This window comes from Megalops cyprinoides, chromosome 21, assembly GCF_013368585.1.
Source record: "Megalops cyprinoides isolate fMegCyp1 chromosome 21, fMegCyp1.pri, whole genome shotgun sequence".
Lineage (NCBI taxonomy): Eukaryota > Metazoa > Chordata > Actinopteri > Elopiformes > Megalopidae > Megalops > Megalops cyprinoides.
Genome location: NC_050603.1, coordinates 9,627,437 through 9,646,690, shown reverse-complemented (window position 1 = coordinate 9,646,690; position 19,254 = coordinate 9,627,437). Strand labels below are relative to the sequence as shown.

Sequence of the window (19,254 nt, the reverse complement as noted above, 5' to 3'; positions counted from 1 at the left end):
CAGGAAGCCACACAAAGAATGCTGAAGCATTTTGTAAGTTTCCCACAGACAGGGTGGGGGATGAGGGTGCCTGGATTTGCTGCGCAAGGGGCAGACCACCCATGGGCGAGGGGGGAGAAAGCATTAACGAAGCGGGAAACAGAAAGCGGACATGGGGCCGCCAGATGGAAAGCAGTCACTCTTTTCTCACAGGAAAAGGCAGGAGTTTCTCCCTCGAACCTTTGATCCTCAAATGCAGACAAATTAAACAACTGTGGGGAGGCGTTGTCACTGTTTGTAAATGCCAAGTAAGCAGTTTACGCAACAGGGGTGATAGCAACAACATCACAGGGCTGGGAAACAGCTGGGCTAAACACAAGTCAATGCATTCATTCTAGCATTTCACACTGGGGACTCAAGACCCGAGGACTACATGAGCAACACCGTAGTTCCGAGGAGCCCTTGTCATCCAAACAGATAACAGCACAGCACTTTCAAATCTCCTCCTAATTAGAGGGAAATATGCAAAAAATAAAATAAAAAAGCAACTGTTAAGAGCCATCTGGATAAACCCACCTGGATTAAACCGACTGCAGTACGTGATTTATTTCAACGGGCATCAGATTGCCTGATGTTGGACATTGATTCGCCTGACCTTGGCTTCTCTTCCATTACAGATGTTTTTCATTTAGTCATGAGAGCTTTGAGGACACCAGAATGTCTCGGAAAACAGAAGAATTATCCTCTATGAGTTATGTTCCGAGCCTGTGGGCCCAGAGCACTGAGTAGGTTGCCGCTTCACACCCCCAGGTACCTAAAATAGGGCAGCACATGGCCTGTCCACTGACCACACAGGACCACACACAACACACTGACCCTATGAGGGCCTTACAGTACTCCTCCAGCCTCCCAGAACCACTAATAAACACCATCTACATACACTGTGAGTAACAGAGCTAGATATGCTGCAGGTTGACACCAGTGGCCCTTACTGTCTACATTGCACACAAAGAGAAAAGATTATTCATTAGTTTCTTCAGCTAATGATCAAGCTCCCCAAGGCAAGAGAGCCAATTATCCTCTTGTACTCTAAAGGGCAAACACTTTTGTTCAATACCAAAGATGGGAAAAAACTCTTGCTTAAGTATGGAAAACACCAGGATTTAAATCAGACATGATGCAGTATTTAAACCTGGAAAGGAGGCAGGTTGAGGAAATGTGAGTAAATCAAACTGCCGTTTGCTGCTTGTTGGCAGACATTACCACGATGCGATCACTGTTTGGGAAGGAAACATTTTTCTTCCAGGTTGACAGACCTGGTCTGCCACTCAATAAAAATTCACGGATATATTAAATAAATACAGGAAATGACCAGGAGCTAGGCTTTCATCCCCACATCAAAAACTTTAACTGGTTAAGGAAAACTAAAATTAATAACAAAATATATACCTTTATATAAACAACACTAGGTATAAAAACTTTACTGCCATTCCATATACACTTCAGGAAAGCAGGCAAGCTGACTTCGACATACCAATTCCATGGTGCTGTGTTTTAAACCTTGCACCCAAAAGAGCTTTCCAGTGTAAAATAATATACAAATTCTTGGCTACCAAAGAAAATGTTAGGCGTATGAGGGTCTGAATCTGTTTTTTGTTGGTTTGGCAAGGAAGCAGTTTAATGATCTATTCATTTATTCTCTTACTGTGTTTTTGTTCCATCTTTGTGGACACAAGTACAGTGCTCTGACACATAGTGGCTAACTGATACTTAACCTTTCTAGTGTAATGTTGGGTAATCTGTAAGACCAATGTCCAACAATCAACAACCTTATCATTCTGCTTGGAAAATAGTTTATTTTTGAAACACACATGTACGAGTGATAAAGACATCACAGATTAAAGTTATATAAACTTTAAAACTATAAAGTTTATTCTGGTAGGGTCTATTGCCTGCAGAAATAACAAAACCAAAACTGGGAGTGGGATTATCTAATCACTGGCGAGCGTTGTTTTAAGTATGTTGAGGTGATGTTTTTTGCCTTATTTGTTCGTTATTACAACTTCTACCATTTATATAGCCATTTATCATAATATCTATGACTTTCTATTTTTGGAATGACAATTTGAAGAGCTTTTTGCAGGGCTTCAAGTTGAAATGTTATATGAAATATATGCTAAATAGATGGATGCTATGAAAACGTTACCTCAGTCAATCTTAAAATGACCTAATGCACACTCATATCCATCAACCCGACCCCACTGTGGACTGTTAACCTATCAGCTAGGAGAGCAGAGGTGCCCTTGAGAGCTGAGCAGTACCAATATTATTAAAGCGCTATGAGAAATAAGAGCGTTATAAGCGTGTTATAGTAGCATTACGGTAAATGATACTGGCACAAAGAGGCCGCTGGTGGGGACAGCGTCGCGGGCCTTGTGTTTCCTGCACGCACCCGCCTCCTCCACTTCGTTTCCCAGGCTTCTCCTTTGTCGGGCCCTGTCATTAAAACCTGCTCCTTTTTTAACACCTGGGGAACACCCGACTGAACGCTGCGTGACCCGTTCCCCTGGGATACGGTAACTGTACGAGCCACTGGCCGTCGCTCACAGGGAGTTTTTGCATGTGAGCAGCAGGTGTCCTTAGCGGGGGAGTGTGGGGGAGGAGGGGGGGCTCTTTTGCCGTTTTGTTTGTAAGACACAGCCTAGTTAAAAAAGCTGATAATTTGTGAGGGGAGAGGAATGTTATCTGACGTAGTTCCCAGCGACCTCTGCTCTGCATGCGCGTAAACTGTTTTTGTTACGGCTTTTTAAGAAGGCCCAGCTGGATTGATTACCACGATGCAGCATTGCCAGAGAGGAATCATTTCTGAGAATAAGGATCCTCGAGGATTCTTCCATTTTCCATGATTGTCTGAAATACAATAAGCGGGGACAAGCCTTGTTTGTCATTGGCGGGAATATCAGTTGCTGGTCCAACACCTCCCCGACCTTGTGTTTGCGTCAAGTTGGCTCCCCATATGTGGTAGCCTAAAATTACCTCAATGGCACGGAGAAGGAGAGGTGCTCTTTTTGAAATAAAAGAAAACACGATATGTTTTACCCACCCACCCTCAGGATGTCCTTTCTGAGCGAGGCAAGGTTTCCTCTCCCCTCTGCGGTGAGACACCCCCCTTGAGGCTGTCAGCCAGCTCGAGTGTCCCACTGCTGGATGGAGTTTTCTCTGGTTTCCTGAGTGGCCGGCTCCCTTTGGAGGAAGTTGGATTTCATGAACCTTATGTGTCACTACTGTAGATATGCGAAACAGGAAGTAGATGGCGAGGACTCTTCCTACAGCCACCATCCCTGGGTCAACATTTGTAGACACTCAATAGTTGACAGAAATGTTTGAAATCCAACCCCTTCCTCACACCCTTGTTGCTGGACTGCCCCAGGCATAGCCTGATGTGAATGGCCTGCCCCACAGAGAAGAAGCTTTATTCCTCTTACCACTCTTTCACCACTACAGTGCAGTGTGAAACAAAGGCTATCAAAGCATGCTCCACATTGGCCTGCAATCCTGGCTATCATCGCTTGCACGCAACTACTGATTCAGTAACACAGATTCTGTGTTACTGAATCTGTGTTACTGTGTTACTGCACGCAACTACTGATTCATTATACAGTTCATCAGCTGATGAGCTGTATAATGTCCATGTATGTTAACAGACATGAAGGTTCAGTTCAATGTAACCACAACTTGTTTTGCCCTTAACTTCCTTCCACAATTTCAAAGCACATCTCAATTCAGATACCTTTCAATTCTCAGACACCTCTGAATTCATTTTAGCAATTTCCTGAAACTAATGATGGGAGAGTAGTTAGTCTTTGTGAACCCTGAAATGGGTGTCATCAGTTATTTACTGACTTGAACCAATGACGCTGTTTTGATATGGACAGCAGTCTTTTGCTCAGACAAGTCAACGTATTGTAACTCCACCCATTAGGGTTCATAAAACCTCACTCTCCAATCACAGCAAGGTCCATATTAAAAGGAAAACGTAACACACACTTTCAGATAAGGATAATGGACATTGTTACTATATTGTTTACACATTACTACCAGCAATTAAAAATCTTAATGCTGACCTCGTTCAAATATATTATATATATTAGTCATATAGTTGTTTTTGCATTGTACAGGCAGTGATTTACAATGTGCTATGTAATGGATCAGTCTGAAGGGAGTGGCACCTTTTTTTTTATTGAATCTTGGCACTTTCAGTAAAATGTGTTTTTATGTATCCATCTCATAGCCATGTTACTGCTGGCAAATTAATTTCTCCTCAGAGACAGAAACTCTATTTTATTCTATAATATCTCGTCAATGACGCTTCAGTGGTCTCCTTAATGGTACAAAACATGAAAACTAAGACAGAATGGAATCTTAATTCATACTGAACTAATTACAGATTCAGAGTCGCTTTTATGAAAATAATGACACATCCGCCAAACACCATTGCTTTGTCACGTATTGCTGTTTAACCTGATACACTGAGAACCCAAAATGGATTAAATGTTCAGATATTCAGTTTGTCACTTTGAACAGAGAGATGATCAAACGAACTGTCTGCATGAAAATCTTGATCTGTCTGTTGAAAACACTGAGGCATTATCACCGAATCCCAACAAGCCTGCAAGCCTGCAAGCCAACTAACTCACAGGACACGACCGAAAACTACGCTGGATGTGAGCTTTTGTGCGCTTAACCATGCATTTGTGTGATGAGGTGTGCGAATCTGTGGGTTTGTGTGTGTATTTGCGTGTGTGTACCTGTATCCACACGTAGAGAAGTTCATGTATGCAGGCACAATGCTGGCAGAGGCTGTTGAGGGAATCAGTAAGATCTCCTGTAAGACATAACAGATCATACGCATCAGTTCACCACAGTGAACTGCACAAGCAGTGTAGAACCCCTGATCTTTATATCATCTGGATAGAATGCTGGAGGACACCAATAATTAGTGATATGGATACACCAATCTAATGATTAGAAGACCCGCACAGCACCTGGTCTAGACAGATGCCCATCAGTGACCACATAATCATTCATGCATTTTCTCATATGTTTTTTCTGTGTGGATCATGCCAGGGTTTCCTCCATTTGACATACACACAGCAAAATGGGCATGGCATCATGCAGACACACTGGGATCCAGAATCCATTTCCTGTGGAAATGCTGGGTAGGATGAACAAGGGCATCATTGTCTGCAGTCAGTCCCACAGAGAGCACCCTGAGTACATATTCGTCATGATTTCAGTATGTTTCATACCCCTGGAATCCCAACACACTCATTAGCTTGACACGTTCTTGAATTGCCTGTGTTGGCTGGATTTACACATTCCTCATATTTTTAATGGAAAATAGGATGTGTTAATTATGCATGAGGATTAAATCTGCATTGTCTTACATGAAAAAGGGATGGAACTACCACAAAACAGAAATGTTTGTCATTTTTTTAATCACTTGAAAAGGAATGCCACTGTCCCTGAAAATAGAGATTTACAGTAACCTAGAAGATAAAAATACAGTCTAACTTTAGAGAATTTTCTCATAGTTCGATCTGTTTCAGGCACTTGGAATCACAATAATAATATTCCCTTCTAAAGAACAAAAATGATCTTTGGTCCTTTTGGTTCTTCACAAGAAATACAGTTCCATATTTTCCTTTTTTAAAAGAAATGCAGCATTGAAATCATTAATATTCATCAACTTTTGAAAGGAAAAGCAACAGTAAGACGTCCAGTTCCACCACAACCTTTTTTTTTTTACTACATTACAAAAGGACCGCCAGTCTTTAGCATCAGTTCTGCAAAGGTGACAGAAAAAAGTAAGCGAATCGTTCAACAGAATAAGAACAATAGGCTCAAATCACATTTACAGCAGTACAACCAAGTCCTGCCAAAGGGGGGAGAAAAAAGTTTCAGCTTTTCCTCAAGATTTTTCATTGCAGGTCTGGAAAAAAAAAAAATCGAAAAGCGGCCGTTGGTGCCGTTCTGCTGAGCCCGCGGTCCTCTCCGAACCTCAGTTACACGGCTGCCAGGCCCGAAAGGAGCTGCTGCACAGGGCCGTCTGAGGCTGGACCCGGGCCACGTAATAGTTGCTGAAGTTGACGTCCCTGACGTAAGGGGCGGGCTGGTAGTAGCAGGTGACGTTGGTGACGGTGGGCAGGGCGTTCTGCTCAGCCAGCGCCCGCAGGGCCAGGGCGGAGATGAGGGCCAGCGTCTGCCGCCGCTCGTGGGCCATCAGGCAGACGGTGCTCTCGCTCACCACGCGGTGCAGCGTGGCCAGGCAATCGTAGCGCTTGTGCTCCATGCCGCTGAAGTGGTTCTGCAGGTAGGCCTCGAGCTTGCGCTGCTGCTCGCCGATGTCGGGGAAGTCGATGAAGAAGCGGGAGCACATGTACCGCTGCAGCGACTTCATCTCGCTTTCGGAGGCCGCGCGGAACCCCCGCACCAGCAGGTGGCAGTATTTCAGCAGCCCGCCGCCCCGGATCTCCTCGGGGCTGCGCGTGGCGATGGTCCGCTGCCGCAGGTGCTCCAGGGCCTCCTGGAAGTCCCCATACACGCTCTCGCCCAGCACGGTGGGGTGGAAGCTCTCTGACATGGCCGTCTCCGAGCACCTGTCGAAGAGCAGGAGCGAGTCCAGGGCGATCTGGAAGGAGTCCACGCTGAACTCGAACTGCCGCCGCAGCGAGTCCACGAACTTGAGCTCCACGTTCTTGCCCGTGTTGTTGGAGAGCGAGATGAGGCTCCAGCGGTCCGTGTCGTTGCACACCTTCACCAGCTTCTGCACGTAGGCCTCCTTCAGCGTCAGCGGCGTGAGCCTCTCCCTGCTGACGCCGGCCGGCAGGAAGTCCAGCAGGCAGTCCAGCACCACGCCCTTCACCAGCTGGAAGGCCCGGTCGTCCGTCAGGGAGAGGCCGAAGATCAGGTCCAAGTCCTTGTAGCCCAGGCCTGTGTCCTGGTGCAGAACGTAGCTGGCGGCCGACCCGTTCAGCTTCACGTCCCGCACGGCGATACCCCTCTCCTCCAGTCGGGCCCTGACCACCTGCGGGACGAGAGGACAAATTAGACGCTCTTAAACAGCAAGAAGGCAAAACACAGCAAGGCAGCAGCCCTGGCCTCGCAGCCTGGAAAAGCCACCGTGTATCGTGAGGGGCTGTCACTAATTCTGTATGCAAACCCACACTGACCTGCAAAAATCACACACACTGGATTTACCAAGCTACCCTCAGATAACTGGAACTAGAAATCCCCCACCAGGCCATCCAAATAAAAGTTGGAAACTGCTGTTACGAAGTGCAGGTCATCCAATATCTCAAAGCATAAAAGTGTCTTCCAGCAAAGTTTTATGGATTTTTTTTTCTTCTCTTCCGATACAATGTCATAAGCAATTTAAAAACATGTCAATTTATCAATACTAGAGAGAGACTATATGCATAGAGCTGGGGCTGGCTTGGTTTCTTCATAGCAGGAAACAGCTGAGGTCAGGACAGACCAACCACACAGGGAAACTAAGCCCTGGCCTTCCACGCACACAAAATGCTAACAGAATGCACCCAATCAGCATTTCAGCATTTCCTTAGCCAACAAGGTTCTACTGCTGTTTGTTAAAAGTCGTAAATGGACACAGTGCTTCAAGTCACGTGGGAAACCCAAATTTTTACACCAGAGCAGAAACTGCTTGACCCTTCTGGCCACCCTTTTTTCACTTTACATACAGGTGCTACTAGGTGCCTTATGAAACCAAGCTTGGCAACAGGAACTAGGACAGAGCCAAGCAGCTAATAATCTAACAATGTAGATGTGGAACAGCAAGATGACACCCAAAGATGTACCATCTGTTCGGCACTGCCCTGACACCACCATACTGGAAGGACTCCGTTGTAACCAGAGATTTTCATTGAAAATAAAGTTTCCTATTTGACCCAATTTACTGTCCAACTTCTTTTTAACCAGAATAACTTAATGAGGCATTATCCTTTATGGGTAGAGGATCCCAGGGAACTGGTGCAAATCCACTAGAACTGGTCTGATCTGCATCAAAGCTGCTTGGGCTGCCGTCCCAAACAGTACAGCTATTCTGTGCTCTACAAACTGACAATTGCTCTACAAACTAACAACTGCCTTGAAGCTTTTTTCCACTGTTTCACAGGTAATCATTTAATATAATTTAAAATAAACGCTCATTAACTGCAGATTTTATTTTTCATTTAACATTACAGCTCTTAAAAACTGGGTGAATGATCTGACTCCTACAGTACTCACAGTAGCATCTTACCACTAGAGGGCAAAACACCCCGCGGAGTACTCAAAGCAATTTAAACGGTGTCCATTCAATGCTTTCTATCTAGGTCAAATATGTACTCAACAGTAGGGCAATTCACAACTTTCAGATTTAAGCAGAGGACTGGAGGCCGGCCAGAGGAGCCCTCCTGGAGACGATTCACATCGTGCGCATGACTCTCAGGTGCCGATCCACTCAAACGAGCACCCCCCCCCCATCCCCGTCCCCCCTAATCCCCCTCCCCCCTTTCCCCTCACTCCATGCCACATTCTGCGCAGTAACCTCCCCAACCCAGACTGGACAAATCTGCGATGAAATGGATAGGAGAGAGAGAGAGAAAGAATTAAGCATCTCATTTTGCAGGTACATTTCAGCCTACATTCAGGGAGCACACAGATTATCCTTTCAGCAGGGGCCGTGCCAGCGCTTGTCTGCATTTAGGCATTTGGCATAGATTCTTCTGGAAGCCCTCCAGGTTACCAAGGCTTGATTTAGAAATCTAAAAAACACTAGTTATCCCCACAAACACACAGTGAACCCGGTTCCCTCTGTGCCCAGCAGAGCTAAATGCTTGCATGTGTTAGGGTGGCATCCGTGCTTTCTCACCAGTATATTTTATTAATTCCAGAATTTTATGTGGGGATGACACCAAATATAGTACCAAGAGATCACCAACATATTTGGATCAGTATTCAAGAAGTACTCAGATTTAGAATTTCATTTAGAAATGAAAAATGAAAAAAAAAATCAGAGTTCTCTTCAAAGTTCACAAAAGGGACCCAGTGAACAGTATTTAAAACTTAATTCAGAGTTATTAGTTTTCCTGCCGCAATGTATGAGTCATCTCATTGCAGTAAGTCAATTTACATAAAAAGAACTGGTGGTTCAGTGCTTGGGGAAAAATGGGTTTCATTATACATCTGATTTTGAGAGACAAAATACTCAAACATCAAATTAATCAAAACGCATATCCCTAATCATATTCATTCTGTACTTAATAGGCACAACGATATCTTACTCATCAATTAGGTGACATGACACACTTAGGAACACTCACTTTGAAACCTCAGACCTCAAAAAAAAAAAAAAAAAGAGTTCACACAGTTTACAGTGGCCTACAGATTGTTCTGTTACATCACTCACAGGGACCAATCACGGCCTGAAAAACAAGAAACTGGGCCAATCCCTGGCAACCCAGGCAAAATCTCTGTTATGAAAGCTCCTGTAATATACCTGAGAAACTAACCCCGTCCCACCAGCCCAGTTACCTCCCCTCATCCATTCAGATTAAGGATTTACTTTTGTGCGGCTGATCTCCAAACGTTTCTGCTGTCAATCAGATAACTAGTTGGATGCATTCCTTCTGGGTCATGTTACACAGGCCCGGGCTGAAAGAGCAGCTCTCACTCTCAGCGCGACAGCACCCGAGCAGAGACTGTGCCCTTGTGCCAACGCGGAGGTCTGACTTGAATATCTCGCGCACCACGAACAGCAGCCTCATTCTTCACACTCAGGAATCAGGAACTGAAGCGCCTGTGAATGGGCCTGGAATTCTGTAGCAGCTCATCAAGCAGACCAGGGCCAGGCTGTGCACCCTGTGTGGTGCTCTGTTATGGAGCCAATGTTAACTGCCAGGGTTTGGGGGGGGGGGGGTGGTGTTCAAGTAGTCTGCCTCTCCCCTCTTTTACAGGAATTCAAAACAGGACAGAGTGAAGGCCGTGGCAGAGGATGCAGAGCAATTACTCATTCACTCCCTCAGTCCACCGGCTTTGGCACAGCCGTCAGCCGTCTCTGAAGGGCCCAGATTTTCATTCATGAATTCACATTTTCCAGGTTCCCCCCCCCTCCCCGGACACTCTCAGCCTTTCCCGACACAGAGGAACGTGCGAGTCTGTCAGTGTGGGCATGGTCACACAGGTCTCCCTCAACAGCCTGCTTTTGGATTTCTGACCACAACATGACATTAAACCCTCTGCAAGATCCAGTATGGTGGTCTGACAAGGTGAACTAAACAGGACAACCTTCAGAGCACAAAGGAATTGGCAACTGCCAATTTCCAAGGTACAAATTAACAGTAACCTCTATATCCGTATTTCCCCAAGACTCCCTGGTTCTGAAAAAGATACTTATACAAGTAAGTAAATGTGAATACATTAAAAACATCAAAAACATTAGAACTGGCTCCTTTTATGGGAACAAAATAGCTACTTTGCTAAAACAAACTGGTGAAAGAAAAAAAAAAATAAAACTGAAGGCCACAACATAAAAGCAGAGCTTCACAGCAATCATTCACAGGCATGGGACAACAGGGGAAAGGATTTCCATGGAAAAAAAAAGAGAGAAGCTGTTTATAAGGGTGAGAGTCATTCCTCCTTGTAGCGCGAGGAAAGTTGGGTGTTTTCATTGGTAACCTAAGCCGTCGGAGCAGATGGGGCAGGGATGAAACTGTGCAGAGAGGTGAAAGGATTTCCATTCATTACAGAGGAACATGCCGTGCGCTGCAGCGACTGGCTGCACAGCGTCGCAGCCGCTACATAATAAAGCCAGTCTGTCGGACCTCCCTTGCTAAAAAAAGGACGAGCGGGTCGCCTTCCAACTGTTCCCGTCAAAACCAACAAGTGGAGGAAACTAAACTGTCCCCGTTTCTCCCGTCGAGGCTACGGGGGCCGGCCCTCGGAGACATTACACAAGGCTGAGTAATTATAGCCGATTTATTGGCGACGAAATTACACCCCTTTTCCCCCGCACGAAATCCAGAAACACCTCCCAGACCGACACTTACTCAGGTCGACCCAAAAAAATAATAAAAATAACAAGACAGACAGACAGCTCATTCATGAAAGGGTGCTTGAGAATATTTCCAGGGTGCTGGAAAAGTCTGTTTGATGTGGACGAGGCAGAGACGTGCAAAGCACTGTAAACAAACCAAGCCATTAAGGTGTTGACATGGCCCGGGCAACACAGAACAAAATATTCGGACCTAAAAATGGCCTAAGAACTGTTTTGAATTTTCATCACTTAGCCAGTCACTGAAGTAAATTTAAACCTAATGTTTAATGACACAATATAATCATCTGCGACACAGGCAACAACTATGCAATGACTGCCCTCCAATCAAAATCCACCCTCCAATTGGTGCAGTCATTTTTTCCTACTCTGCATATTTTCCTACCTGCACAGACTTAGTATTTCTTCCCTGTTGTGTCATACATCCCATCTAAATTTGCTTCCCACAGAAGCATTTTTTAATAAAAAAAAAAAAGATTTCACACATCTTTCAGTATCTTACACATGTAGTCTTACATTGTGCCATTGCAGTCTTATTCAAACGTTTTATGCAATAACATTCTGCACAAGAAAAAAAACAAAGGAGATGGCAAGAAAAAAAAAAAAATACTGCACCCCAGAAAACAGACAGACCAGGATGAAACTGACAGTCGGCAAACAGGGTTGCCATCAGCAGGGTCAGGGTTAATCACAGGCCCAGCCAACCACACAGTGGTTGAAAAACAAAGATGTCAGCACACACAGCATGTCTGCAACAAAATGCACCATTCATCCTGTCAATCTGGGGAGAACACAGGGCTTCAGCAAATGTGCCTCTCCTCAACATCTCTGCACTGTGAACAGAATACTGTATACACCGTGCTGCCACTCCGTCTGCATCAATCAGACTGACCAGTTAGGACTTTCGATCCATTTATAGATAATAATAGAACAGTGCGCATAGATATGTGTATGTGTATTCATGCATACTAATATGTACAGATATTAGATTGTATATGTAAATTAGCATGCATGAATACACATAAACATGTGGTTTTGTAGGCAATGCCTAGGCAAGTAGGAAGTGTATCCAGTGAGAAATCACGTGCCATTGTGATCTTTGGAAATCTTTGCCCGTTCTCTGCTGTGTTAGCGCTGTTCCTCAGCACAGACATCAAAGACAGTGGGAGTAGCACAAGATTACTCACCAACAGATCCGCCCCCTGCCCATCTCTCTTAAGACACTGTGATCTGTGTGGCAGATGGTTCATAAAAGAGGACTTTTCTACAATATCTCTGAATGAATTAGAGACAAAGAATACCCTCTATTTTTTTTTTTTCTTGAAGAAAATATTTGAGTGGAATTTATTTCCCCCAGAGGACTCTGGGAGGAAGGAAAAGCCAGGCTTGGGAAATCCAGTAATGTTTAATGCAGATGCCCAGTCAGGATGCACATGCTTGCTGAGAAACAAAGGTAAAACTGACCATACGCATGGGCCCTAATGTAAAGTATTCCCATGACATGGGGTTTCCCCATGTTTTCCAATTTTTCCTACTCCCCAGAAGTTAAATAACCTGCTTTAGAGAATTTATAGCATACCAACAAAGAAAAGACAAGTACATTGTGTGAGATGTGGTGGTGTACATTGCTCTGATTAGGTTTTCAAATCCAAGACAAATGCATGAAACTCATATGGGTCCTGGAAGTCTGTATTGGCTTTGCTCCAACCTCTTCTCTTAATGACATAATTAGCCTTGTCTTCACTTGGTTTCCTCTTTCATGTGTTTGTAAATTATACACTTCTCTGATATGGCATCTGTAACACATATTTGGCTGAAGCAAACTCATAAAAAATGCACAAATGTGAGTTTCTTCAGATAAATAAACTAATTGGACCAATTAATTTAGAGAAACTATTTGTGGAAGAAAAATCAACAGGGAAAACTCTCTCTCCAGGAAGTGTCTTCTGCTCATACAAATTCACCTTCTGGCAACGTCTGAAATGATAGGCTCACAACGTACGGTATGCTACTTTACATTCTAAACTGTCAGCCTATATTTTAGATGTGTATTGATGTACGTTTATATTACATTCGATAATGTAGCATAACATCCAAGAAGCCTGGCAAAGACCACCAAGATAAGACAATAATTCTTTCACTATGGGAAAAACAGACGATTCAGTGGCGATTTCATGCTTTTAGCAGCCATGCGACTGCATATGTTCCCCTTGACTTTCCTCTGGTTCAGCGAATCACACAAAAACTGGCAATGTGGCGTGAATAGCCCTCAGACAGAGCACGGGACGATACCCCTACCTTTCAAATTGTATAATGAAACTAAACTGCGCATGCACCTGATGCCCTCTGGATGTTGGCCAAGGGTAATAATGGTTGTACGGCGTTTTCTCCATCACGGGGGAAAACTACCTCAGCTGTGAATTTCATAGGGGTCGATGTCAAAGCGTCATTATGTCTTTCAACTCCGGAGAAATCGAATGAATGGGCTACTGTACGTCTCCATCTACCGTCGCTCCTGTCTCAGGGGAGTCGAACTTAAGTTGCTGTCCGAAACTGAAATAAAATAATGACAAGGCAGCAACTGAAAGCAAATTTTGCTGGAGTCCAAAGTCGGGCAGTGCTTCTAAAGGAGCTGCCAATATAGTTTGTTCACTGTCAAAACTAACTTTACATTTCGTCTGAGAAGAAATTAACATGCCAGTTCAGTAATAATGAGGACGTCTCAATAAGCTTCAGTTTACAGGTCAGAGACCGTAACAAATGCTCTTGCAATTAACGTAGTCCACGAACCACACAACGGCGATTTCGCTCGATGAACACACGTCTTTACGATCAAACGAATCCGTTATTATTTTGGCTTTTAAATATAAATAAACCCGTGAAATGAAATGCGCATACGCGCGTGTTTGTATCTGTGCGTATCTGTGGCGCAGCGATAACCTTGGAGCCATTTAGCTCTGAAAAAATATAACCATATTATGTAATGTTAGCCACAGAACAGTAACAAGGTAGTCGTTTAAATGATGTATAAAATGAAAGTCAGAATCATCGCTTGAACCAAGGAGGATGGACGTACCTCTTGGATACTAGTGAAGGCAGTTTACTACCTTGTACTGCGTACAAACAGACGCGCAAACTTCCTGTGCTCTTGATAGAGAATCTTTTTCCCATTAACGCATTATTTGGCAACTTAAGGCATTTTTTGTACTGGGAAAGCATACTCGTGTGAATAATGTCAGCGAGAAAGAACAGATCCAAAGTAAATTTTTTGAGATATGGGGTAATCTAGCACGTAATTCAAGTCTCATGTCGCTGCAGTAATAATCTGGACATTTATCTTTCTTTGCCTGCAGATAGGACCTTTTAATTTGACGAAAGGATGTTCCAGTTTTGGCTGCCAGTAGAGAATTATGTTTTATATTTTACCTGCACGATTTGTCGTGGCTGGACGGAAAGGGTAGGGAAGTTTCCACGGCCGTGGATGGGGACGCTCTCTCCGAGGATGGCGTCCAAACGCCGAACCTGTTCCCAGGACAGCACACAGAACCGCCGACTCTGCTCCGATGCATCTCCGGAGGACATGGCGATTCAACAACCAACCAACACAGATGCAAAAAAGCTTTCTTTTCGTTTGATTTTTCTGCTCAAAATGGGCAGTTCTGAAATCTGTACTAAAAAGTCATCACTTGTAAAATGCTGATAGAAAAAGTATCATGCTGGTTGAAATGAGCAACCAAAAAAACTAGCCTGTGCTTACTGTAGTTGTACGATTAAACAGCAGATTCTTCAGTTGCTAGACACGCAACGAAATATGAAGACGTCCACAAAGAAAAGCAATGTAGCCCACTAACTAGAATAAACTGGACGAGATGGAAAACACGCAGCTCCAATCCACACGTGTCCCGTGCTCCCACGCACTTCAACTGTATGCTTGCGCAAGCCATACAAACGGCTTTAAACGAGCGAGGATTAACATAAACGTCACGATTGGTTGAATTCATAATCGCTTATGAATACTTAAACTCCCAAGAAAACAAACCATTTAGGTTCACACCCACCACGTACTTCCTTTGCGTCAAAATAAACTGAGATAATTGAACACTCCAGTGACCTGTATAACTTGTGGAACTCCTCAAGTGTTCCAGTAAAGTCCACACAGATAACAGTACCCCATTAAAAGAAGTGATTTTTTTTTTCTTGTTGACAGCCATTCGAAGATAAAACACAGAACATATATGTGTAGCTATATATTCAATACATATATTCAATACAAACCAATAGAATAGTTTTATGTAAAGAAAATATCTTAATATGCTAGGCTCCTTGTTCTTGATCTTCAACATTTGGACAATGAATTGACTACCATTAAAGATTTATGATTTGGTGCAAAATGAACAGGTAGGCAGGTAGTGCATCCAGATAGAAATCACATTGTGACCTTTGGAAACCTTCACCTATCTTCTACTGTGTTAGCGCTGTTCCTTAGCACAGGCATCAAAGACAGTGGGAGCAGCACAAGATTACTCACCAACAGATCCGCCCCCTGCCCATCTCTCTTAAGACATTGTGATCTCTGTGGCAGATGGTTCATAAAACAGGACTTTTCTACATTATCTCTGAATGCACTACAGACAAAGAATGTCCTCTATTTTTTTCTTGAAGAAAATAGAGTGCAATTAATCAATTGCTAAATGCCTGTATTGAATATGTTACTACACATATATGAAATATATTTTACCTTTCAATGGCTGTCAAGAAGAAAAAAACACTTCCTTTAATAGGGTACTGTTTAATGAACACTTGCTAATGCTAACACACACATACACACACACACACACACACACAAAGTGAAAGAGTGAGAAAGCCAGGAAGAGAGGAAAAGAAAGGTCATCTCTGGAAATGTGGCACAGCAGTTAGCAGGACGGTGTCCTCACAGTATGAGGACAGAAGGCCAGCTGGACCGAAGGGGTGTCACAGGGAGAGGGGAGGTGGGATCGAGGGTGGAATGGGATACCTTGGAGCCTGTAATGTCAGTATACTCCAGTTACCTAGCAACAGTATCCCATGGCCACTCTGCAGCTGGCTGATGTGCCCAAAAGATATGGCAGAGAGAGGCTGCTGTGCCATAAATAAGAAAACAAGCAACGTAAATATATAAATGTAAAAACAAGAACGGGCATGGAGTGTTGATCTGCATTGCGAAAGATACGTTGTGTGCTTCTTCAAATTTCCAGATTTCTTACAGCCAAGAGCAGGAGGGGAGACTTAACAGGGCTGGACACTATAGTCCCTCATGGCTTTACAGGGGTTAGAGAAATGGCACTGCAACCAGGTCCCCGAGAACAAAAACAATGCCCATCCGTGACTTTTGAGTAGCTTGGCTATTCAACAAGTATCTGATGTCTTGTGTTTCTGGGGAACGCGCCTCTCCTCTCTACTCTCAATGACCAGCAGATGTTTACTTCTTTAGGAGCTGACACTGATTAACTCTGTGACACAAGACTGAGAGAAACGACCAAATATACTGCATATTACATTAACCACACGTCGACCAGCATCAGCTGGTAAACACAGTGAGTCACGGGGGGAATTAAGGATGTTGGAGTTATGCAATCACTAGGACGACCGCATCAAGCTGGACCTGTGCTCATTCAAACAATTATCTGCTGTCTGCTGGCTGCATGCGAGGCCTTTCTCACGGCCACCCTCAGAGACAACAGGAAGAGTGGAGGGAAAACATCCCCACAAAAACCTCACATACATATCCTGCTGGGTGTGGTCCCTCAAAACGTGCCCCCCCCCCCAAAAAAAAAAAAAATGTAGTCTCTTCTTTTCTTCATGTAGCCCAAAAGAACTAGGAGGCGAACGTCTTGTGGACCCAGACAGGAAAAAAAATTCTGTGTGATCACTTCTTATATAAATGCAGGAAGTTAGAGTCAATATCCAATTCTCTGATCAAGCAAAGCATGTCTCACATCCGCAACAAACAGTCCCTGCGCATTGTAGCGTCTTTGATAAACAGAACACAAAAAAAGTTGTTGTCTTGTTTTATTGATTTAAAATGTTTTCAGACACATGAATTGCAAACGTAATGGTCCATAAATCGTTTTCCCTCCGACAGCGAAATTACTCATTCGCAACCCATTTGCTTCATTCTGATGCTCGGTTGCATTCCATGGGGCAGACATCAAGGGAGCTATCTAAGCAAACAAACAAAAAAACGCCAGACATGGGGGGGGGAAACCAATTTCGAAACAACGGAATGCACAGTTTCTATGCAAATACGAGCGTCTGGCGGATGAGGAGGGGGGGTTGCTTGTTTTTTGTTCCGTGCTTCTGCTTTTCATTGAAAACAGAGGTGGAAGTGTTTGGCGCTCTTGTTCTCTTGTTTTTGTTGGCATGCGGAGGGAAAGGGAAAGCCCCAGGAGTCCCCGCAGCGCCGCGCAGGATCCTTTTCCGACACACGCACGTCCCGGGCTGCCAGGGAGCCGCAGTGCCCGGCGGCGCCTAGGGCACACGGACTGCGAGACATCTGACGCCACTCTGTTACCTCCAGAAGAATAACGTCTTCACGGGAAATTTCATATCCTGAACGCGTGGACAATGTGGAGAAAGAGGACCCCTCCTACACACACACACACACACACACACACACACACACATACATATACACATAACCCTTGGACTCGCACCCTGAAACCTGAACAGAAACAGTAGCAGAATGGTCACATGACTACGCTGATGTCACTGTGGGGTATTGTCAGAATGGTCACATGGTAACAGTGATGTCATATGGTTGGCATCCTGATGCAGGCTGAGGCTGTACATGCAGAGAGGACCAGTCACTGCTCCCCGTGTGGTGAGTGACTCTCTGGGATGAGACTGTATCCCAGCACCCCTCACTGCTCTCACATGATTGGCAGCGGGTCCTTGGCCCCAGCCTGAGGAACAGCCCTGGTGAAAATGGCACAAAAACGCACATGTCCATATTCAGCAGGATCCAAGGTCCGTTGCTGGAGACTAGTGGCACATTCCTGTTCCCGTCTTTCACATTAGAGCCACTGATTACTGTTCCAGTCTGATTCAGAAGGGCTTTTCCCCAGTGTGCGAAATACCCGGTGGTAATCAGGGGGTCCCCCATACCCATACCCGCCAACATTTAGGTTTCAAAATACGGGAGGTTTTTTCGGCGTTGGGGTTGTGGATAGTAAATAAATAATTGTATGCAGTGTGTGGATTGTGCATGTAGATTGTGTTTCATAGACGATCTGGCAACTTGGGTAACGTCAGACAAACATACAAAACTTATGGATCCGTGTATGACAGGGGTGTCCAAACCTCTCCTGGAGGGCCACTTGTCCTGCATGTTTTAGATCTCTCCCTGCTCCAACACAGCTGATTCAAATGATCAATTCGTTACTAACTCCTGAAGCTACTGAATAACAAACTGATCACACGCACACACTCGAACCAGACACACGCACACTTGTGTGCCGCTGTACAACTTTTCACCTTATTATGCACAGCAGGTCTATCGCAATTCAGTCACAGCAAACATAGGCTAGAGATCTGTCTTCATACTTCGGTATGTACAAATATATGACTAGCATCTTTACAAAGCTCCAGTTCCACTCTTTCTTGTGATATGTGTTCCATATCTATGCAATGATGAGTTCATGAGTAATTCAAACAAGAGTAATGGGTGTGGAGATGGACGCAGAGCTGTATGCAGATTTTAACTATGATTAAATTTGATTTTTCAAAATTATTTTTCTCACCAACACTTGGTCGCATAGACAAGCAACTAGCATAGTTAGCGCTGAATACTTCGTGAGCAATTCAACCAAGAAGAAGGGATGTGAATTTGGAACGCAGGCTGCGTCTGTCGGGCTTTAAGGGTTAAAAGACATTTTTAGTGACAACTGCAAGTGACAAATAATTTTTAAAAGATTTTTCCAGAGAACTCCCAAAATTTTGCTGTTGAGGCTGTCAGGGGGTCTCAAGTGTCAATCAAGGGGACTTGGACTCCCTGAGACCCCCCCCGTATTTTGCACCCTGCTTTTCCCCACTTACACAGCAAAACCTGACTGATCTGTCACGTTCCGGGTATCGTGTAAGTGATCCTGACTGAATTCCAGGTATAACCACAGTGCCCCATCATC

The 19,254-nt window shown here is 44.3% G+C and overlaps 1 protein-coding gene across 1 annotated transcript; it reads right to left on the bottom strand.

Annotated features, from left to right (window-relative positions):
• Positions 1–5,551: 5,551 nt before the first annotated feature.
• LOC118768825 (terminal nucleotidyltransferase 5A-like) lies at positions 5,552–15,003 on the bottom strand. Its single transcript, XM_036515765.1, has 2 exons — positions 14,519–15,003; positions 5,552–7,066 (listed from the first exon to the last, which is right to left on the bottom strand). The coding sequence occupies exons 1-2, from the start codon at positions 14,672–14,674 to the stop codon at positions 6,041–6,043; spliced, it is 1,182 nt and encodes a 393-aa protein (XP_036371658.1). The 5' UTR covers positions 14,675–15,003; the 3' UTR covers positions 5,552–6,040.
• Positions 15,004–19,254: the final 4,251 nt, after the last annotated feature.

Coding starts and splice junctions, on each gene's coding strand:
- LOC118768825 (XM_036515765.1), bottom strand. CDS start 14,674: ATGTCCTCCGGAGATGCATCGGAGCAGAGTCGGCGGTTCTGTGTGCTG. Junction 7,067..14,518: donor AGCCACGACAAATCGTGCAG/GTAAAATATAAA, acceptor CTCGTCCCGCAG/GTGGTCAGGGCCCGACTGGA.